The 23,339-nt window shown below is 35.3% G+C and overlaps 3 protein-coding genes across 3 annotated transcripts; 2 read left to right on the top strand and 1 right to left on the bottom strand.

The window, feature by feature from the left end:
- The first annotated feature begins 1,638 nt into the window (after positions 1 to 1,638).
- Positions 1,639 to 8,134, top strand: LOC122591870. The gene is made up of 16 exons (XM_043764098.1): positions 1,639 to 1,780; positions 2,402 to 2,500; positions 2,641 to 3,043; positions 3,318 to 3,495; positions 3,586 to 3,725; positions 3,803 to 4,562; positions 4,691 to 4,791; positions 4,872 to 5,016; positions 5,099 to 5,167; positions 5,235 to 5,280; positions 5,398 to 5,816; positions 6,949 to 7,028; positions 7,155 to 7,290; positions 7,378 to 7,555; positions 7,643 to 7,725; positions 7,800 to 8,134. The coding sequence occupies exons 1-16, from the start codon at positions 1,639 to 1,641 to the stop codon at positions 7,920 to 7,922; spliced, it is 3,102 nt and encodes a 1,033-aa protein (XP_043620033.1). The 3' UTR covers positions 7,923 to 8,134.
- A 2,166-nt stretch (positions 8,135 to 10,300) lies between these two features.
- LOC122593363 (CCG-binding protein 1-like) lies at positions 10,301 to 11,530 on the top strand. Its single transcript, XM_043765757.1, has 3 exons — positions 10,301 to 10,613; positions 10,778 to 10,851; positions 11,051 to 11,530. Exons 1-3 carry the CDS (start codon positions 10,415 to 10,417, stop codon positions 11,399 to 11,401), a joined length of 624 nt encoding a protein of 207 aa, XP_043621692.1. The 5' UTR covers positions 10,301 to 10,414; the 3' UTR covers positions 11,402 to 11,530.
- A 184-nt stretch (positions 11,531 to 11,714) lies between these two features.
- LOC122590701 (kinesin-like protein KIN-12D) lies at positions 11,715 to 21,892 on the bottom strand. The gene is made up of 26 exons (XM_043762881.1): positions 21,301 to 21,892; positions 21,045 to 21,200; positions 20,874 to 20,957; positions 20,283 to 20,402; positions 20,067 to 20,180; positions 19,904 to 19,996; positions 19,660 to 19,820; positions 19,490 to 19,564; positions 19,319 to 19,406; positions 19,189 to 19,247; positions 19,051 to 19,114; positions 18,904 to 18,969; positions 18,666 to 18,794; positions 18,235 to 18,575; positions 18,090 to 18,165; positions 17,966 to 18,013; positions 17,837 to 17,881; positions 17,677 to 17,756; positions 17,519 to 17,591; positions 16,424 to 17,440; positions 15,315 to 16,328; positions 14,027 to 14,953; positions 13,692 to 13,799; positions 13,486 to 13,605; positions 13,291 to 13,401; positions 11,715 to 12,238 (listed from the first exon to the last, which is right to left on the bottom strand). Exons 1-26 carry the CDS (start codon positions 21,835 to 21,837, stop codon positions 12,107 to 12,109), a joined length of 5,838 nt encoding a protein of 1,945 aa, XP_043618816.1. The 5' UTR covers positions 21,838 to 21,892; the 3' UTR covers positions 11,715 to 12,106.
- Between the last annotated feature and the right edge of the window lie 1,447 nt (positions 21,893 to 23,339).

Raw genomic sequence — 23,339 nt, 5'->3', positions numbered from 1 at the left:
GTCGGAGGTCCCTATGGAAGCAGTCTCTCTACCTTTGTGTAGAGGTAAGACTGTCTACAGCTTACCTCCCCCATACCCCGCGCAGGGATTGGGTCCTGTTGTTGTTGTTGTTGTTGTTGTTGTTGTTGCAAGTTCAGCAACATTAAGAATCGTAGCTGCAAAAAGACTTTAATCAAGAAAAGCACCCTGGTAATTAGGCCACCACGTTCAATGCTAAACGTTTTTATAGTATAAATAGTAAAAACAGAATACTTGGGTCCCAAAAAAAAGAACTGGTACCATTAAGCTTTCCAAGGAATCTTCTTGTTTCCAAAATGTCACTCAATACCCTAATTATTTTTCAAATGCACCAAAAAAATAGGCCATATCTAACTCATTCCTTGTATAATTTGCTTTTCAAAAAACAGTTATGACCAAAGTATGAAGGCTCAGATATACTAAAGTAAGAGTGGTGATATAAAATGGCTGCATTTAAGAAGATTGGCATGTGAGAGCAAGATCACATACACACCTCAAATCCATGCCAAGGAAAGCATAACCTTAACTTTATTTTAAATTTAAACACATCATCATACCCAATAAGAGAGAGACAACCATCATAACCTTAACTTTCGTAATATAAAGACTATGAAGGCTCAGACATGCACAAGTAAGAGTATTAAAAGTATGATGTCTGCAAAATTAAAAAGGCTTGATGATGTCTTCAAAACCAAAATTAAACAACCTTATCTTTCTATATAATCCATCAAAACTCAAAAGTTTTAAGGACATGATTGTAAATGCATCTTCATCATACTCATCATCAGCAGCATCTTCATTCCATTCAGAGCAATAAAAACAAAAAATAAATGAAGATATCAACACAAAAAAGTAACTCATATATAAAACATAAAAATCATCTTAATTTGACTTATATATAACTCATGTGTGGAAAGTGAGATTGACAGAGTAACTAGCAGTGGAAAGTGAGATGATTGACATGTGTGTATCAGGGGCATATAAAAAACCGTATAGTAACATTTCTTGCTGTAATAAGTAGTGTGTAGCCATTCAACAATTGTGCATATTGTTTACAAAGAAGAGGTATAGCAGTCTGGTAACATTATCAGTAGTTCATATCTAGAGATTTTTGTATTACTAATAGTTGGAAATGCATAGAATGTTGCTTCGTAATTGATGCTTCTCCCTTTACTGTCCTTGCCCTCTGTTTAAATTTTGGTGCCCCTCGTGCTCTATTACTTAGTTTATTTATGTTGAAAGAAAGATATCCCAATTTTAAGCGAGTACAAAAATAGAGTCTCCTCATCAAAATGACCATAAAGCCCAAAGGAAGAATAATATTGTCCAACAACCCATGACCATTTGGTCTTAATTAGGAACTTATATCTTCATGGTATTTCATTATGATTTTAAGCGATCGAAAAGTAAAATGTTTAAAGGATATTAATGGTCATGTTCCTACGCCTCATATGAGCTCACATCGAATCGGCCCGACTTCTTATACAAACCCTCCTGCAACCTACCTTGTAAGGGCCAGTTGGCATCATGATCAACACATAGGGGAGGCCCGTAGGAGGGCCGGGGCACAATTTTGAGAGAGGCATAAAAATTTTAAATTTTTTTCAAACAAACCACTAAATGGAAAAACAAATTGGTTCTACTGTATTGTTAGATGTACCATTCGAGTGGTCAGGCGATAGTAGTCTAGAGGTGTTTACAGACGCGATTGAGGTCGATGCTAAAAGTTCTACGACACGGTCAAAACGTATAGTCATTAACCGTAATCATTGGTCTGCTTCACAATAAAGTAAGAATATTAACTTGAATATTTAAGTTTGTCAACTAGAAATGTTATATATGTACAGTTAAATTGTATGTGTATACGGCTAGATGACATTTAATAAAAATAATGATAATACATAGTAATGTATTATTAATTTTAATATTCAAATATCGTTAAGTATGTCAAGTATATAATTTCAAGAGCTATATTTTTTAAAAAAAATTTAATATAAACTCAAATTTTTAATATATTGATCAACTTTTTATTAATGAAATTTTACAAAAAAGTTTTAATTTTACGTTTTGAAAAACTTTATTAATAAAAAGATTGATTATTTTTAAATTTAACAATTAACAAACTTGGATAACTGTGCAATTTACCCTAAATTGACTGTATCCTCCTTCCCTCCCAACATCCATCTCTCCAATCCAAACCATAACAAAACAAAAAAACCACGGCAAAAGTCACCACAAAGAATCCCAGAAACTCTCGATTAAAAATCTGTTTTTTCAATTCAATCAAAATAATTTGGACTTATATAACAATCATTTTCTTTTTCGATAATGTTAATATCTCATTAGCCCGGGGTTTAAATTCATCATCAATAAAACATATATATATCGATCATGGAAACGTTACAAGATCTTATCGAAGAAGCAAAACTTCGTACTGTTTGGTGGGGCGTTTGTATTTTCATCGTTACTTATGTCTTAACTCGTAAGTTTTAATTTTTTTCTAATCCAATTATCTTCAAATTGTAATACTTTTTGCATGACAAACATTCTTTACATACGTACATTATGTCTAAATGCATGTTAGTTAATAACTACTCCGTATATTTTGTTAACATATTACAGACACAAGTAAATCAATGTGGATGAATGTACCTATAGCAATACTTTTGGTAGCAGGGATTCATATTTTGTTAACAGAAGTCGATTTTCGATGGAAGAACAAGAAATCAAACCGACAATCATATTTGTCACACCTAGAGAAGAAACAAATGTCTGTTAATGATTCTAGGCTTTCGACATTGCCTCCTCCGCCTAAATGGAAGAGAAAGATTGATTCTCCGATAGTCGAGGCTGCTTTGGATGATTTTGTTCACAAACTTTTGCAAGAGTTTGTTGTTGATATGTGGTATTCGGGTATAACGCCCGATAAGGAAGCCCCAAAGTTGCTTCACACGGTTATTATGGATATTCTTGCTGAGATTTCGATTAGAGTTAAAGATATAAACCTTGTTGACTTGCTTACGAGGTTGGTATTTCTTGTTTTTGCCTAATGGGACTTTAAGCATATATCTGGCTAGTACTGTCAGTTTTGACCCATTGGGTTTTCTGAAAATGGATTACTTTTTTTTTTGGGTTTTTTTTTTCTTTTTTTTTGGGGGGGGGGGAGAATGGTTGTCAAGTCATCGGTTGCATCCTGGACATTCATGTAGTTTAGGAGTAGGACAGACTGTCGTTCAAAATAAATAAAGTACGGCAGAATTTGAAACTTACCAAATTTGTGATTTTGCCATTTATTTCAGAGATGTAGTTGATCTAGTAGGAGATCACTTGGAGCTTTTTAGGAAAAACCATATCGCTATTGGACGGGAGGTTATGGTGACATTGTCTTCTGAAGAGCGAGATGAACGGTTGAAACATCATCTTATGGCTTCTAAGGAGCTTCATCCTGCTTTGATATCCCCCGAGAGTGAGTACAAGGTGTGAGTGAAGAATTCTAATGTAAAGTGATTAGTATTTTAGACTACTATTATGTGAATGATTGATCTGATTATATATTTCATCTTGTAGTTTCTTAAGCGGGTTATGGGAGCGCTTTTGGCTGCAGTACTAAGACCACGGGAAGCCCAATGCCCATTAGTTCGATGTATTGCACGTGAGCTCTTAACATGCACAGTAATGGAACCTGTAATGAGATTTGCAAGCCCTGGGTGAGCTTATAAAATAGTTTAATTGACTCATTATTTTGTTTGATATAACAACACTTAAATAAGATAAATTTTGTCAGGCAAGTTAATGAGTTGATTGAGGCTATTTTCTTAGCCAAAAATAACAAGGGAGATAATGAGGAAGGTAATGATCAGTCATCTAATGTCACGGGTCAAACTCAGAATCAGCCCGCAGCTGCAAACAATCTAAAAAGCGTAGAGTCTGCTTCCCTAAAAACAGGCTCTTCAAGTGGTCAAAAGAGTGATGAAAAGACACAATTTACACTTGATGATCAAAAGAAAGCGGGTTTAAATCCACCTGGGACCATTGTCGGTGATCTGGTTCAAGATGAATCTGTGCAACAACCGTCATCTGCTTGGGCTCGAGTTCTTGAGGCAGCAACCCAAAGAAGGACAGAAGTTCTTCAGCCAGAAAATCTTGAAAATATGTGGACCAAAGGAAGAAACTATAAAAAGAAAGCTGAGAAGAAAGGTGCTTCAGAACAAAACAGTAGTGGACCTAATGAGAATTCAAACGATCAACAAAGAGAGCAGAATCTTGATGGTGGAATTTCGTGTGATCAAAGCAAGCCATCGGGCCCTTCTGAGACAGTTGATGAAAATTCTAATAGTAATGCTTCATTAGAAAGATCAAATAGTGCTTTAGATTTGAACAATAAGACTCAAACCGAACCTTCAGGTGCAATCCAAGTAGGTGGATTAGTAATCCCAGAGTTTTATAACGCGAATGTTGGCGGTGAGAATGATGTGCGCAATGCCAATACAGTATCTGATAAAGTAACACGTACCGAAGGATATATTCCAAAGCTCAGGTGTCGGGTAAGTTTATGATGTTTTAGGAATCGACAACTTAAGACTTGCAAAATAACTATCTTCTTCCATGTGAGACTAGTTGTTACCTTTATATTACAACGTGTATTGATTTCGATGCTATGTACATTGTACAGGTTCTAGGAGCATACTTTGAAAATCTTGATTCAAATCCATTTGCAGTGTATTCGATTGCAGTAACGGATGTGGATAACAAAACTTGGTTTGTGAAAAGAAGGTTTTGTTTCTAAGCTGTTTAAGTAACCATTTATCTATAGTTGCATAAGAAATCGGAATTATATTTGTTTCACTATGCAGATATAGAAATTTTGAGAGATTGCACCGTCAGCTTAAAGATATTCCTAATTATTCATTACATTTGCCTCCTAAAAGGATATTCTCATCTAGCACAGAGGATGCATTCGTTCATCAACGTTGTATACAGCTTGATAAATATCTTCAAGTAAGAACCTACCTTTATCTAACTCCTATAATAATTTAAAAACTTTTTTTTTTCTAACTTAAAAGAAGATCTTTCTTTGCAGGATCTGTTGTCTATAGCTAATATCGCCGAGCAACATGAAGTATGGGACTTCTTGAGCATGTCTTCTAAGGTTTGTATATACATTAACTTCTGCTAATATCACACGTTAGTTTTCTTAACAGATATTATGACTGCAGAGTTACTCTTTTGGAAGGTCATCATCGGTGGTGAAAACTTTAGCAGGTACTTTATATATATCAACTATCATATCAATTTTTACCCATTTGACCCGTTAGAGATAAAACATAACCTTTATCGACCCATTTAAATTTTATTTTTGTGTTTATTTATGGTTGACAGTCAATGTGGATGATGCTGTGGATGATATTGTGCGTCAATTCAAAGGAGTTTCAGGAGGTTTAAAGCGGAAAGTTGTTGCCCCGGGTTCTCCATCTGAAGCTTCTGGAATATTTACTAATAAAAATGTTTCTTTAAAATCTGATGAAGCAATTGGTTCAATGACCAAGCAGACTACCTCAGGTAGCGCTAATAGTTTTTCCGACTATGAAGGAAGTGATAAAGATGGCACACTTCACCTTGAGGACTCAGAGTCTGCTAATGAGCAGAATCTGGATAATGATTTGAAGTCAAAAGACGATAAAAGCTTAGAGTTGGATAAGAAAATGAGTTCAGAGGATCGGTCTGAAATACTTGGCCTCACTGCAAACCTTACATCAACTTCTGGTCTCAAGGAAGATCCTCTTGGTGTGCCAGCAGAGGTAATGTGATTCATACGATAGTATCAGTTAACTAGGTCTCATGTTTGGATAAACAAATCCTGCCTCTGATTATCTGAGAGTCAAGTTATTTAGTTTTTAAATATTGCGGCAGTTTCTGACATGGAAGAAGTGGGTTTGGGCAAAATGGGTAATTTTTGGGTTAGGCTTGTCATAAATGGGTTCCTGCCAACCCGTTGAAGTGTAAGCCTTTAAAATAAAGATAAAACTATAATAAAAAAGAGTTGACCCAGTACAGTATCACAAGTTAGAAGATCAACAAATTGTGAAATTCCTATACATATGTTCTTCATCATTACTTTCGTTGTGTTTTATGTAAGTATTCATCTCATTAGTGGTAATTGTTTGATTGTTTGAGAATTCAACCCATTTGACAAGTTTGGACACCAACTAGCTACCCCTTTGACTCATTCAAGTAAACGGGTTGTGTTAGGGATGATGGTGGTTAAGTGGGTGATGATGTATCATCCTCCGGAATGTCCGAATCAGACATACTAATGATTAGACTAAACCCTTTAGACAAGATAAGATGGACGTCGGAGCCTAATACTTAACTGGCTCCGACGGGTACGCTCAAGTAGGGGACAAGAAGTACAACCAAGAAAGTGCTAGTAAGCCCGTACTTGTACCTTCCAATACAGCTGTCAAAGGATAACGGTTACTCTTTAATGTCGCCGTTAGGCCCAACTTCCAAACTCTCTACTTCTTAACGAATTCCGTTAGGCCCAAGTTCTGGACCCTTCGTGGGAACTCTATAAATACCTCCTTGTGAGACTAGCCAAAACCCTAATGCATTCTCACTCATACAAACATCTATACACATATACTTGGTGGCGTGAGGTTAATCCTTCACACCATTAGGGAACCGCCAGCAAGTACTATATAACATACTTTCACCCTATCTATCATTAAACACGATTTTCTCATACAAGATTAAACCACCTTTTATTTAAGTGTACTTTTACCCTTAAACAGTGGGTGTGTCCATGTTCAGGATGACGACATTCTGATATGATTATTATATATTGGGTTGGGTGATTCCAACCAGCCATTGGCCAACCCAAACACAACATGATTGCCACGCTTTTCATTTGAGAAATATCTCTTTTTGCAGTGGGCACCGCCTAATGTAAGTGTTCCGTTGCTAAACTTAGTGGACAAGATATTTCAACTCAAGAGAAGAGGATGGTTAAGGTTTGCCATTTTTATCTTTACTTTAGAATGTAGTTGCCGTCTTTTGTTATCATTTAGGTATTTTAGTTCTAGTAACATTCTCAACTCTTAACTCCAAACCTCTGAATATCGTACTTGTGCTTTCAGGCGACAAGTCTTTTGGATATCAAAGCAAATATTGCAGCTAATGATGGAAGATGCTATTGATGATTGGTTGTTAAGGCAAATTCATTGGCTCAGAAGAGATAATGTGGTTGCTCAAGGAATTCATTGGGTACAAGATGTAAGTTACTAAACAGAATGACATTTGTGTAAAAAAACTAAAGTAACAAATGTTATATTGACATTTGAAATGCAAATTGTCTGTCAGATTCTATGGCCCGAAGGTACATTCTTTCTGAAACTACGAGCGAGTCAAACAGATTCTGTTCAGTCAAACGATGGTTCATTGCAGAACCAATCTGGTAGTAAAAACAATAAACAAGGGTCCTTTGAGGAACAGCTTGAGGCTGCTCGTCGAGCTAGCGATATAAAAAAGATGATCTTCAGTGAGTTATCTATTACTTTCCATGTAACTCAAATGCATTTGTTATAATTACTAATATCAAACATGACTAGATTAATTTTGTTTTCAGAGGGAGCACCTACTACATTGGTTAGTTTAATCGGGCATAAGCAATACAAACGTTGCGCTAAAGATGTATATTATTTTCTCCAGGTAATTTTTGTATCTTAGTTTTCTAGTGAATATACTTGGTGACGCAGACTGATATTTTAGCATGAACTTTGTAGTCCGCTGTGTGTTTGAAGCAACTTGGATATGGTTTACTAGAACTTGCACTCATTACAGTCTTCCCGGAGCTGCAAGACATTATATTAGATGTTCATGAGAAGAAAAAAGACGAAAAGGTGTAGATCACAAATGTTTTGATGTTTAGATTGACCAGTCATTATCTGTAATTCTGTAAATAGTTTGGCGGCATCATTCTTTGCAGCAGCAGCAACAACACTCAATATAATCCATGCATACGAGATATGAGGGAAGTGAGATATTGACAGTCTTGTCTTTACCAGTTTGGCAGCATCATTCTTTGTTATATCCCAATAGTAAAAAAAAATGAAAAAAGAAAAAAGTTGTAGTTAGAATTTGTATGCTTAAAACATTTATACTCGGGTTATGCATGTATAGTAAAGTAAGGGCGCGTTTAGTTCACATAATTTGATGGAATTGAAATTGAATTTCATTCTTTAATACGTTTGATTGTTCAAAGAAAAAGGAATCACATTCCGTAGGAATGTAAACATTCCATCATTTGATGGAATCTCCATTCCTTAGGGATGGAGGAAAGAATCTCATTTCTTCACACACTTGAATTTACAAAAAATCAAAAACATTCTGTCAAATTCCATTCTTTCAAATTTCAATTTCTTTGATAGATTTCATTCTTTCCAAAAACATCCTGTAAACAGGTCGCGTTTGGTTCACAGAATTTGATGGAATTGGAATTGAATTCCATTCCTTGGTGCGTTTGGTTGCACAGAGAATCTCATTCCATAGGAATGTAAACATTCCATCATTTGATAGAATCTCATTCCATAGGAATGTAAACATTCCATCACTTGAATTTTCAAAATATCAAAAACATTCCGTCAAATTCCATTTCTTCAAATTCCAATTCATTTGAAAGATTTCATTCCTTCCCAAAACATTTTGTGAACCAAACGCGTTAGAGTTTTTAGATATGTTAAAAGCTTCTTTGATACATCCATATTTTATACTGTAGTTGTGTACTAATTTTAGTAGGGCTGTCAATTTCGACCCAACTCGAAAAAAATCAGGTTAGGGTTGAGTATTTTCGACTCACCAACTTGATTTTTTCTGGGTTGGGTCCGGGTTGGGTTGTTAGGTTGTCAGGTCGACCCGCCAACCCAATATCTTTAAAATAATTGAATTATATATAATAGTTCATACTCCACATTACACTAATTCATACGTCCAATTCTCATTTTTTATATTTCTAACCTAAAGTAACTTCAAATATGAAATAAAAGGACGATTCAAAATTCTGTGAGATGATAAGTGATGTAGGATGAGGCGGTAAGTTTGTTAACTTTGTGCCAAGTATTAACAATACCCTCGTATTTCTTTCTTTTTTGTACCCTTCGTTTTCGGCTTACACCATCAATGATAAAGCTTTATATTGGTTGATTTATTCCATTTTATATTTATATATATTTGCTTCTCGGGTCACATGGGTTGGGTCATGGGTTGGCGGGTTGTGGGTCAGGGTTGAAATTTCTGACCTGAAACTTTTAGTGGATTGGGTTAGGGTCGGAGTTTTTCAACCGCCAACCTGAACCTGTCAACCCGAACCCATTGACAACCCTAAATTTTAGTAACTCGTTTTTGTGTTTTAATACATTTTGGTTTTCCTTTTAATAGAATTAAAATAAATTATACAATACGATATATATCTTAATATCTATACTATATTATAAAGCAAATAGTCCTTGTCTAAAATTTTAAGTTTCAACATTTACTTCCCCAAAATATTCCTTTAATATATTATATATTTATCTAAGATAATTATAATACTCTTTCTCTCTCCTCAAATCTCAACTGCTCATTTTTTTTATCCCTTCTTCATAAATCATTTTATTTATTTAATTTGTTTAATTTAAAATATTTTATCTCAAAAACCATCATAAGTTATGAAAATTATATGGGTGTTCTTATAATTTCATGTTCTTTCATTAAAGGGTCATTCGATATATTTTCGACGAATTTTTAAATCCAAAGGCGGAGCCTATACGACTAAAGAAGGAACCCTACAGATAAATCACTTCATCACTACCACCGCCGTTACATCATCAACTCACCATCACCGCCGCAAAATATAATTATATTATATTTCTCTCGTAGAATATAATGCAAGTGTTTTTATATCTGTGGATGAAGATAAGGTTATCGGGGATTGGAAGAAAAGTGAAACAGCGGTGGGGCCGCCCACAGATGTTCTACAAAACTAAAAAATATCCCATTCTCAGATTTATAAAAGCAGCTTAGCCAACCGTATCTAATATCAGCCCCTCACCAGTCGCCACATACATCAAAGAGCTACCAATCAACGGCTAAGATCACCTTACAACCCTCACCCGCAGTCACTCTATATATTTATAGATTAAACAAAAAAGGAAAAAGAAAAAAAAAAAAAAGTCATTAAAAAAATATCTCATTCTTATCCAAATATCTTCCGCACCACCACCTTAAAACTCATACAAATATAACATGACTTCACTTGCACATAAAGAAACATTCAAAAATAGTACTCGTATAATACACACTAAACAAAACAAAATTCATAAATATATATATTTGTATCACTAATAATTAATATAATATAACGATGATGATGATGATAAAATCAGTTCCGTATTCCGTTAATTTACCGCCGTTAGTTCCCCCTCCTCCTCCGTCAACGACCATATGCTGTTCGTCAAGAAACAATGGGTATATACCAAAGCTTGAGCCGTTTAGTAGAAGCAAATTTGACAGAATCGTTAAGGATCCTCCCCTCATCCAAAAATCCGAAAATGATTTAGCAGGTGCTCTACTAATTATATTATACGAGTAGTAGTTATAAATGTTTTAACTACATGTACGTCTACATATAAATTTACATGATGTCTTAATCTTTTTATTATTATTAGCTGTAATATAAGTTAATACTAAAATAAATATTTGGTTTATGAATAATTATTATTATTAGATTATTGTTCAACACTGGAAGGCGATCCATCTTATAGCTGCTGGAGAGCTTATTTTGAGCTCAAAGATTTTGAAGTAAGTGCCTGCTTAATTACACATTTATCTGTCAATTCTTCTGTTTTATTCTAGGTTGAGCATAAAAATATTTGTTTGTATTATATAACAATTCATGTATAATATATGAACGTTTTCATTGATATACGAGTATTATATAACACAAACAAAGATAGTTAATAATCGTTATAATAACTTCAATATATAATAAAATGAATAGAAAGAAGCGCCAAAGGAAGTGGTGGAGAGAGTGATAATAGAATCAGGAGGCGTAAAATCATTGATCGGATGCTTACACGGAATCTCGGAAATCCACAAGGCAAAAAAAGAACTAGACCAAAAGAACGAAACAAACGTCGTCAATGAACTGAAATCGGAGAATACACCATTAGCAGCAACAGCAACAGCTGTTGAAAGTAGACGAGCATGTCCTGTACCAAGCGGATTGCCGAAGAGTAGGGAAGAAATGGAGGAAGAAGAAAAAGGGAGAATGCCCGATTCCCCTTTCACTCGATTGCTTCGGTCTAAAGGAAGGTCCCCTGCTTGGTTCTCCCCTACTCCTGATCACTAAACCTCAAATCATTTCAACTGTCTGAGTGATTTTTGTAATTTGTATTTTTATCACTGTATGTACATATATATATACATATATCTTGTTGCTAGTTTGTATCAATAGTTTGCTTATTCACCTGTTCCTGTAGGTCATGAACATGTTTTACTTGTTTCCAGTTTTTTCATTGTATGTATTGGCTTGTAGCAGAAGAACTCGGTTTATCACTTAAATAGAAAAGGGTAAAGCTTATGTATCACAAAAAACATTTTTTTTTTTTCCAAATATCACATTGTGGGAAGCCAGGAGAAGTAGATAACAAAACATACATCACTTGATTACTTCCTGCGTATTTACAGATGAGAAAGAACTATGCAACTAAACTTTATATATACATCTTCCACAACATCAATTAGTTACTAGTTAAGTACCTAAGCTTAGCTTAAGCTATACCCACAAACATTAACTTTGTCGTTTCAAGAAATCTTGAATGTGCAAATCTCAATTGAGATTCTTCAATCAAAAATATGAATATCTTGATATATACCTTACTGTTAGGTTTCTTGATCTATGACCTTGATGAATCAATAGTGATCATCACTAGTCCAAAAATAGTCAATTTCACTTCACAGCAGAGCTCTTGCTTTTGTTTCAAGAGCGGCCCCGTGGCTAAGGTCTTGTAACTCTTGTTGCTCAGATTTATGTTATTCTCAGCTTCCTTGAGAGTCAACGTGCTGCTGATTTCCCATTTGCACGTAAGTTAGCAAGCTCTTCCTTGACTCTGGCAACTATGGCTTCCGCTCTTCTAAGCTTAAGACTAATTTCATCATTCTGTTTCTTTAGCACATTGTTTTCCTCCTGATATAAAAAAGAACATTGGCCTTCAGCAAACACTATCATAAGATATTACGTGTGAAGGATGTCTTCCTGATTACATTTACTAATTAAAGGGGGCTATAAAAAAAATAGTTACTATCTATATTACTTGTTTCTAGCAATCATAGAAAGGAAAAATTCCATATATAACTATCTACTTCACAAAGAGGTCCACTTTGCTAAGTTGGTGTTGATGTGGCACTTAAATGTGGGTAATTTGGTGACCTATTAAAGTGATGACGTGGTGCTTATGTGTCAGCTTTTATGTATGAAACGAACCTTGATGTAGAAGAATGTTGTGTGCAGGCTCGGGTCCCCTTCCGGAGGGCAATGGGAAGTCCTGAAGGGGTTATATCAGGGAGTATTTCTTTGGTGTTGGTTGGGATTTTATCTGGATTTGACTCTGGCCACGGTTGAGTAGATGGTGGATTGTCTTCGTGAATGTCACGTCTCTGTTAATAAACCATGTCAAGAACCCATTACGATTGCACTCAATTGTTGAAATCCACTTAAAAGATAAGAACCTATAGGGACAGTAGTCGAATCTGGTATACGAGCATGAACAACAGTATGAACAGATATTAGTCGGTCTTTAACTTCTTAAATAGCGTTCTATGTACTTCAACTCACGAATGGTGTGATGAATGATTATGCCAGTGGCGCCAGTTAGTTTTGGTTCTCCCATCACCAATCACTAGGGATTCCAGTGACATCAGCGACAACGGATGATTACACTTGTATACAGATCTAAGGGTCTGATTACTCGTAAATTTGATAACTGTGGTCGAATTACAAGCATAGATCTATTCTCTTTACATAGAGAAATAACTAGTATATGCCAAACAAAATTAGTTGCAACAACCACATATTTTCAAAGTTAATAGTTAGTAGAATGAGAGTTATGTGAGGAAGTTATATGTAATCGGCTACTACAACTTGCAACTATAGGATAATCTTCAACAATAAGTAAGCAGGTCGAGAATGCAACATTTTCTTTTTAGCATTTGTTCAAGAAAGAAAACAAAAATTCTGACCTTTATTTTCGCAAGATGATGAATACGTTGTTGCAAATTTTGTTGCCCTGACAACTTCTTTACTTCATCTTCAAGCTCAATGAGCTTCGTTTTGTGATTGGCGTTCTCGGTCTACAAAAGATCGACATTTCATTAGCAAAAGTACATGAAACTGGATATCAAGTATATTCACTATTCTTTTTATATGCTTCATACCTTGATACTTTCATTTTCCATAGTAAGCAACTGTTCTTTCTGTTGAACTTTCTGAAGCTCTAATTCAAGTTCTTCCCTCTTTAACCGTTGTCTTTCAGCATCTGCTTTGACCATATTGACCTTATACATTCAACAAAAAGAACGATATTTTGTCAAGTTACGTTATGAAAATAGTCTTTTTACACTAAGATTGACAAGAGGTTCACCTGGTTCTCAAGTACACTAATAGTGCTTTCGAGCTCTTCCACTGACTTCTCATAAAGTTTTACCTCCTCTTCCTTCTCCGAAGCGTACTGTTTACTCTTTTCAAACTCCTAATTATTATTATCACAACATAAAATATTATTGATATGTAGTCATCAATTATTTGTTAAGTACTAAAGGGCTTTAGCCTGGTGGTATGTGAGGTGACCCATCAAAACCAATAGGTTGTGGGTTCTAGTCCCGTCGAGGACACTCTTTTAAGTATGTGTGTATTTGTCTGGTTATTTGCCTTCTTAAGAAAAAAGAATATTTTGCAAAGTAAAAAAAGAAAACTTGCCTTTTGAAGATCATGAGATTCTGAAGCCATTTGTTCAAGTTTTGACAACATGATAAGTACTTCAATCTCTTTTGCTGACAGATCAGTCACTGTCTTCTCTTCCAAACATCTTAAATCTTCATTGTTTTCATTTGTCACTTCCTTCATTAGCATAGAGAGGTCATGTCCCATACGAGTAGACCATTTTAACATTGCTTCATCCAAAACCTGTAGGTCTTGAATCTTCTTCTCACAACTAGTTACTTTGATCGAGAGTTTCTCAGCTTCTTCTTCTATGCTTGAAATACGATCATAACTATTCTTGATATCAGTCAATAGCCTCCCTTGTATAAAGCTACAAGCTTCTAGTTCTCTTCTTGAATTACCATTGTGCTCACTTAGCTGAGACACCAGAGAATGTGATACACAAAGGTCATGGTAAAGGAGACTATTTTCTGCACTAAAGCCAGACACACTTTCTTTCAAAACCCCCATGTAACAAACATGCAAAATTGATATAGCCCAACCCTTTGCAATTATCTCAGACCAGATCTCTTCACACCATGTCTGTACTGACTTATTTGTGTCATGAAACCGAGACTTGACGTCTAAGAAACCAGAGGTCATTGCCATGAGATCTTCATCTACTGTAGCCTGAATATGTAGAATCATACACTCAAGTTCTTCTACTTCTAATTTAAGCTGTTTTTCAAGAAGTGAATAGCTGTCCTTCAGCATATCATTTTCATTCATAAAAGCAACTTCTTTTCCTTTCAGAGCTGCAATGTCAATCTTCATTTTTTCATTTTCAGATATCAACTTTTTGATAATTAAATCTGCTTTTATAATACTGTTTTGGGTTTCTACAAATTTATCCAGATAACAGGAAGATTCCACTGCATACTGTGCTGCGAGTACCTTTGCATCCGTAATTTCGAGCTCATATAGCTACAAAAACGAGTAGTAATATGGGTCAGTTTGTTTGAGTTAATTGTCTTTGATATTTTAAGTAATCAGAAATGTCTGAGCAAATCGTTAACTGGAAACCTAAAAAAGTTTTCTGCATTAACTCCTTGAGAACAAGGTCTCTTTTGGGTTATTGCATAATAATTGTATAAAAGAATTATGTTACTTTTAGTCATTCTAATAAGTTAAGGATTCTGTATTGCATTGGGAGAGAAATATCTATATATATTAAATTCGGCCTGTTTGGAGAGCAACTACCTCTTGAAAGTAAGTCAGTTTAGTGTTTGTTTTAGTTTTTGTTATATTAGCTTGGCTTGGTATGTTTAAATATGAAGAAACATACTTGTTCTGCTTTAGTAGCGATTGCCTCATTTTCTTGAGTGAAGGCATCTGTCATCTCTACCTCCTTCCTTGCTCTAAGAAGCTCAACATAGAGATCATTTCTTTCACAGATAACACTTTCCAGATCTCCCGTCAATGATTCCACCAAAGTGTTCTTTTTGTCAAGAGCAATTTTGATTTCAAGAACTTCTATTTCTAATCTCTCCACAACCTGCTTTGTCTCTGAAAGCTGCTCTTCAGTCAACTCTTTTGCTTTCAAGATACCTTCCACATCTTCTTTCAGAAAATGAATCTCAGAAGATAGCGATTCCGAATACTTGCATTCTCTGGAGAGTTCTTTCAACTGAGCTTCAAGAACCTGACCTTTTACAATGTTTTCATAAAGTTCATACTCTAAAGCTTCGACCACATCTTTCTGGTTTCTTATCATGACTATGAGTGACTCATTTTCATCCATTTCTAATCTCATATTGCTCAACTCTACGGCCTTGGCTTCCAGTTCATATTGAATTTTGCATGATGAAATCTCGAAAGCTTTTTTCTGCATCTTGATTTCATTCTGCAAAAGACCAATCTCAGCATCTTTTTCCAGCAAGAGACTATTTTTATATTGCATATCTATGACCAAAATAATTATTTCTTCCTTAAACTTCTCAAGGACCGCAGACATACTAATTATCTGCTTTTCAAGTCCATTATTTTCTAATGACACTTGTTCTAGTTTTGAGGACAAGATAAATAACTCGGTCTCTTTGGCAAAGAAACCCGTCACTAGCTTCTCTTCCAAACATCTTAATTCTCCAACAGTATCGATTTCAATCTGTCTTTGGCGAACCGAATTCAACTCTGTAATGTCAGACTTCATTGCTTCATTTTCGGAGAATAGGCTGTTGATCACAATGCCAGCTTCTTTATTGTTGTTTTGGATTTCAACAAGTTTATCATGATAACAACAAGATTCCACTGCTTGTTGTGCTGCATTTAGCCGTGCATCAGTCAGCTCACCCTCATATACCTATGCAATCACAGATAAAGCTAGATGTAAATTCAGAAAATTATGAATAGATCTTTAAATGAAAATAAAGGAAAGTTAAGAGAATCAAGTTGAACCTTTATTTGCTCTTCCAACTGTATTATGATGGAATCTTTTTCGCTTAACTGTGATAATAGTTGATCAATTTTTTGATCTTTTTTGGTGCCATCTTGCTGGTGGGCTTCTGACATAACCAAGGTTGCCCCTCTTAATGACCTCAACATAGACTCCAGCTCGCCACATCTGCTTTTTGCATCCTCTAAACATGAGTTAAGTTCTGCAATCCTTAACTCCTTTTCAGATATGTCTCTTGCAATAATCTGTAATGGCTCAGAAACCCATCTTTCTTTTACGATACTAAGCTGGTTCGAGGCATCGTCAAGTGCCTTGTGGCTCACACTAAGCACCTCAGCAATCTCACTAGCCAGCAAGTCATACTCTTCGCACTTTTGTCTCCATTTTTGTTGGGTCTCTTTTTCTATCAGGATACGTTCATCCATTTGCTTCTGAAAAGAGCCCAGTTCTTCCTGCAAACAGACTATGACATCTGTAGTTTCAGCTTCAACTTGCTTGCGCACCTCATCCATTTCTTCTTCATTAGATGCATGATATGCCTGATCAGTTTGGTACCACATATTCAACTTCATGGCCTTTTCAAGAGAATCCTGAACCTTTTTCAACTTTTCTTGTAAAGATGATTCTCTGTTTTCCAAATGGTTTTTTGATGCTTCACATATATTCTTACTGTTCAAAGATGTCATTTCAATCCCTTGATTCTGCAATATTTCATCATTCTGCTTATTGCCATTTTTTGAATCTTCCAGCCCATTGATTGACGCAAGCTGTAAAATCTCTAGAGCTTCAATGACAGATTGTGCTTCAAGCAGCTCTTCCCTTAAGTTTTCACATTGTTTTGTTACCAACAGAAACTTTTCTTCTGTTTCCCCACGGGCCGATCTCTCCTCCTTAAGCATAATCTTAAGAATTTCTATCTCCAGTTGTAAATCCACTACTTCTTCCTTGTCCCTTCCAAGAATTTCATTTTTCTTTTGAGAATACTGATCACCATGTGAAGAAGATTCCAATATGGGTTCCTAAAAAAGAATCAAATACTTTTTTTTCAGAATGACTCTTATATAAACACAACATACATAACACGTAAATGGACTTACCTTTGCGACCTCAATGTCACCCTCCTGGACAGATTTTTTCATTTCCAGTGAAGCATTTAATTCAAGAATCTCTCTGTAGAAATTATTTTTAAAAAAAAATTAGAATAATACAATCATTCGTGCAAGTTTTTAGTCGAAAAAATTATGTTAATTGTTACCTGCAGAGTATTGCATTTTTCTCTAGGCAAGAATTCAGGTTATCCCTGCACTTGTCTAACTCTTCTCGACTCTTTTTCAACTGAAATTAGAGAAAAATGTCAAACTCGAGTAAAACTCAATAAATCATACATAGATTATTGAGAAACGACTAAGCAGAACCTCTGATTGGAGAAGAGAAATTTCTTTTTTGTCGTCTGCAGCTTCCTGTTACCATTTTCCAAAGAATTAACAAAAGTTTAAAGTTGGTACATGTGAGAGGTGAAGTATTAACAATCTGCACATGATTACCTTTTCCATATATGGATTCATATGATTCTCTTGTTGTGAATGAATTAACTGCCATAACACAATTTCCCTTGTAAAGAAATTAACCAAGACGAAAACAGAAAAACTTGTTTCCTTTCTAAGTCACAATTACCTGATTTCTCAATTCAGATACCTCAGTCAACAACATTTCCCTCTCCCCTTCTTCGCAGTAATCTTGATATCTACATAACAAAAAATGTATCGCATTACATAATTAATAAACTGTCGAATTTCATGTAGTCAAAATTTACCTTTTAAGTTGATCAAGAAGCCGGATATTTTCCACAGCAAATCGTGTCACTTCTGGGTTCTTATCAACTTTTGCACGAAGAATTTCGATTTCATCTTTGAGGGTATTGTTTTCTTCAAGCAAGTGAGAGTCAACAGGTACTATTCCACCAAGAACAGACTCCATTCTCTGAATTTTGTCTTCTCGAAATTTCAACATCATCTTCGTGCACCTGTTTTCCTCCTCCCTTTGATGAATCAGACAGTTCAACTGTTCAATTTCTGCTTCAAGATGTTTAATAGAATTTTCGGTTGATCTCTCTCTCCTTAAGGCTCCATTTAATGAAGTCTCCAAGGCCTTCAACTAATATAACAAGATAAAAGAATTAAATGAAGTTTCTCCCTAAACAGACAAAAATCCTAACAGATAAAAACATTGGTTGTTCATGTATACCTGTTGACAAGACACCCTGAGAATTTTGTCATCATCTCCAACTGAACTTGTATTGCTACCATTCTCATCTTTTGAACTAAATGCTAGAGACCTAGATATACTGTAGCGTTTATGCAACGCAAGCTCTTGCTAAACAAAAAGAAAGACCGAATATTTCTTATTTTGCATACGAACAGATGGAATGGTGGATCCTGTTTTGTTGAATTTGAAAATCAAGGAAAGAATTGAACGGTTTTACCTTGAGAAGTCTAATCTGATGTTTCAGTGCGACAACATCTCCTGATGCGTCTTCATTAATCACGGCCTTCGTAAATGGAAATGAGGTAGATAATTTAAGGTTTTGTTTAACACGTTAAGACCAAAAGAGAGATAAGGAGTTCCTTACATTGTTCTGGATGAGTTTTGCACGCTGGGCAAACTTTAACGTGCTTAATGTCTCGAAGGCAGAACTGGAAACAGAAAGCAAAGATGATTATATTGCTAGTTACATTGCATCTTCACATAAGGTTCAATATTAATATACCTTATTGATGGGCTGACATTAGCAATTATCATTGTTTTCGAGTTTCCACCCAATGAATCCTGAATATATATTTTAGTAAGTAAAAATGAAAGTAACATTTTGATGGATGAAAAGCAAACTTTTAAAGAACCTGAAGAAGAAATGTGAGCTTGGAATCTCGATAAGGAACATGTTGTGTCCTTGCATGAGCAGCGTCCACGAGAACCATAATCACATGACTGTAGAGAATATGCATTGAATTTTATTTTTTCGTGAGGAAAATAATTACCAAGAAGAAGCTAATTTCTAAAACCGTTCATACCCAAGCGTAGATAATGACTTGTTAATACTTGAAGCTTCTTTTAAGCGTTCACCTTCAGCACCAGAGGATTTTTGCCTGTTTATAGAAAACGGTAAAATCTGAGTCTAAAAACAAAACCAAAACAATTAAAAGATAAAAACTACTCGAATAATATTGCCTAGATGCAGGACCTTTCTGAACCAGCTAAATCAACAAGATTTAGCCTTGCATATCGCAGGTTGGATGTGGAGTCTTTCTCCCATCTACTTTCAATCACACATGTAAAAACACTGTGTGAACGACTGCTTTCTCTATTCATGTTTGTAGCAGCGACTCTTCTATTTGCAGAACCCTATAAGAAAAAACAGAATATAAGTAAAGAGAAAGATAAAGGGGGAAAAGTAATTCTATTACACAATAAAGATCGTAGTTTACCTGAGTTAGAAGCTTAAGAATATCACCCACGCTACACACTTCATATTCACTAAGGTTTTCAACATATACGCCATTATTAACATCTTCCCGCAGCTAAAAGTTGGAGTATATCAGAATATTACACTATAATAATACCATAACATCACAAAAGGAACAAACATACTTGTAAATTTGAAGTTGAAGGATCGAGAAGATCAGTTATCTGTTCATTGTAAATTTCCAAGAAAGAACACTTGCAGCTGTACACAAGTCTTTCATCCTTTCGACTTTCCTCTTCCTGTACATGAATATGAAGACGCATTTATAAGATGGTAGTACGGGACCACTTAATACTTATGTTATAACTCTCAAGTAAAAATTAGCTTTATGTTATAACTACCGCGGTGATTCTAGCAAATAAGAACTCAAAGATCCGTGGTGTCATCCCCCGATATGGGCTTGGTTTTAGTTCAAGATCATTAATCTCACCAAGCATTGTGTGAGTCTTCCCACTTCCAGTCTGCAAAAGGTACATAGTCATATATTTATACAGAAACAAGTAACAAACTACGGAAAGCGTCTGAGGTCATGATAATCAATACATAAAGATTCAAATAACATGCTTCTGATTACTTAAGTTATTAGAGGTTCAGAAACCAGAATTATCTAAGGTTAAGCTGTTAAATTACCTACTTGAGAATCATTTGCTCCTAATTTACGACATTATTATGTCCTGTAACAAAACGTTTACTTTTCGTATAAATATCCATTGTGATCATTTGGTCAATTATAACATAATACGTCAAACACTTAAACGTCTTATTTTTACCGCTTCATATAGCTTAAAGCACATCCAACCCGCCCAACTATTTGACTATAATTAGACAAGATTACTATCTTTTTCACAAGCAAAATGCAAACACTCCTCAAATATAATTTACTCACTAAAGAATGAACTACATATGAAGAACATGTTATGAGCTAATATTACCTGCCCGTATGCAAACATACAGCTGTTGTATCCTGACAAGCAATTTTCCACCATTGGCAAGCCAACCATCTTAAAAAGTGTTTCCTGCAAAAATTTCCATTGTTACTAAAATTCTGCAATAGATAAAACCTAGGTAACAAACTTAACTATCCATTTTCTTTCACTCAGTACCTGATTAATCGTTTCACAAGCAACATGGTCGAATGTGAACCGAGTCTCCGGATGCCCAACCCATGTTAAGGATTGGGCACTCTCTTGTTTCAAACACCTGTTATAGCCCTGTGCCCTTATCTCCGTGCCATTTAGTGGTCGAACACGAATCATAACCTAATAAATCATAAATCCGAAATTAAACAAGTATGCATACTCGATACAATACTAGTACTAAAAAAATTATTTTAAAAATAAAAAAATAAAAAAATCTTACTTGAACATTATGATCCATCCAGAAAGATGGATCTTCTCTTAGCTCAAAATGTGGAACATCAACGGCATTTACAGTCGTAAAACTGTTATACGTCACCGGAATTCCTTTAGATAACGCAGTAAAATTACTTGTTCGTCCACCTCCATTAACCGGCGGCCTAGAACTACCTGTATAAAGCAAACCCGTATTCGGAGGTCTACTTACGGTCTTCGATGGTGTACTAAAAGTAGAATTAGCCTCCTGATAAACTTTCCCAACAGTCCTACATGACCTAGGAGTAAACCCAACTCGTCCTTCGTCTCGATTTCTCGAAAAAGCCCCTTGCTTTTCGGGTGTTCTCATCGACATCCCAAAATCCATGTTTCTTGATTTCTGTTTGGTGGGTGTTTTAAAAAGTTTGGTGCTTTTAAACCCTGAATCTTGCTCCGATTTTTTAGGGTTTTGAGATAGTTCATGATTTGGGTTTACATTTTCGGTTTCTTCAAAAGTTAAATGCTTGCCCGAGATTCGTCTCCCGAGTTTCGTATCTCGCAACATCCTGATTAGAAATTTCTAAAAATCTAAAACCCTAAAATGAAATTTTTTTGACATAGGTTTTAGTAAAACAAGAAAGGGAAGTATTTAAGAATATTAGATACAGAATCTATATATCTATGTGTGTTTACTTGAATCAGTTTCTGGAAGGAAAAAAATGAAAACTTTATGAATGAATTTGGAAGAGAAGAGATCTGATTGTGATATTTAAAATTGGGGGCAACGTTAATGGCGCTTTATTCCAATTTGAAATTAGATAAGGCTCTATTGGGGCACAAAAATGCAAAATAGTACTATAAGCCTAGAGACTGATTTATAACGGCTACAAAAAATTTTAGGGCATAAAAATACGAGGATTGTATTCATTAAACAAAGTTAAAGTTAATTGATACGAGTAAATTAAAGTTATAACCATTGTTAAATTTTACGAGTGTGGAGTCGGTTTATACCAAAAGCGAGTTGACTCGTTACGTGACTCGTTTTTGTCCAAATTCTTACAAGTCGCTGTGTAAATTTTGACTGAGTCATGAGTCACAAACTTATAATTATTGGGTTTTCTTTTTTGAACGGAACTTATAATTATTGTATTTGATATTGTAGTTATATATTATATACAATGGGTTGGATTCATATGGATCCTTTAAAAATGATGGAAACCAAGGGACTGATCTCAGCCCTTGGATCAACCATCATCAAAATCCCATCAAACATGATTGGTTAATCTGGTGAATTACTTATATACAGTGGGTTGGATTCATATGGATCCTTTAAAAATGATGGAAACCAAGGGACTAATCTCAGCCCTTGGATCAACCATCATCAAAATCCCATCAAACATGATTGGTTACTTCGGTGAATTACTCTGGCGACTGTGCAATCATATTTGATTGGTCTAGTCAATCAAGCTTGATTGGTTACTCCGGCGGATTACTCTGGCGACATTGTCCAATCATATTTGATTGGTTACTCTGGCGAATTACTCCGGTGAATTACTCCGACGACATTTTCTAATCATATTTGATTGGTCAAGCCAAATCAAGCTTGATTGGTAATCACTAAGACACTAACGCCGTCGAATCTTCTCCGGCGACTTCTCCGGCTATATCAATTTCGTTTTCGGGTGGATACGGAACGGGCCAGAGGCCCTTATCCATTCTAAACTGACCGTCAAGGGACGCATATGGGAATGGTATGGATTTGATGGGCGGCGATCCAAGAGATGGTGGATTCTGATTTTTCCGACGACACTGATTTTTCCGGCGAGCTCAAAAACAGTGTTTATTGAATAGGGTTTGTGCGGAATGTGTTTCTGAGTGTTTTGGTACAAGTTTCATGCATTAATTCAAAGAAATAACACAGCTATAGTGTTTTTAATTTTTCCGGTGAGTTTTTCAAGTTTTCCGACGGTATAAATCAGATTAATTTCTGGTCAAGGTTTGTTTGCGGTGTGATTGTGAGTGTTTTGGTAGAAGTGTGATGTTCTAATTCGAAGGAACGAAGGATAT

Source organism: Erigeron canadensis, chromosome 3 (assembly GCF_010389155.1).
Source record: "Erigeron canadensis isolate Cc75 chromosome 3, C_canadensis_v1, whole genome shotgun sequence".
Taxonomy (NCBI): Eukaryota; Viridiplantae; Streptophyta; class Magnoliopsida; order Asterales; family Asteraceae; genus Erigeron; species Erigeron canadensis.
Note: the sequence above shows the minus strand (reverse complement) of the source record. Positions and strands in the feature narration are given on the sequence as shown.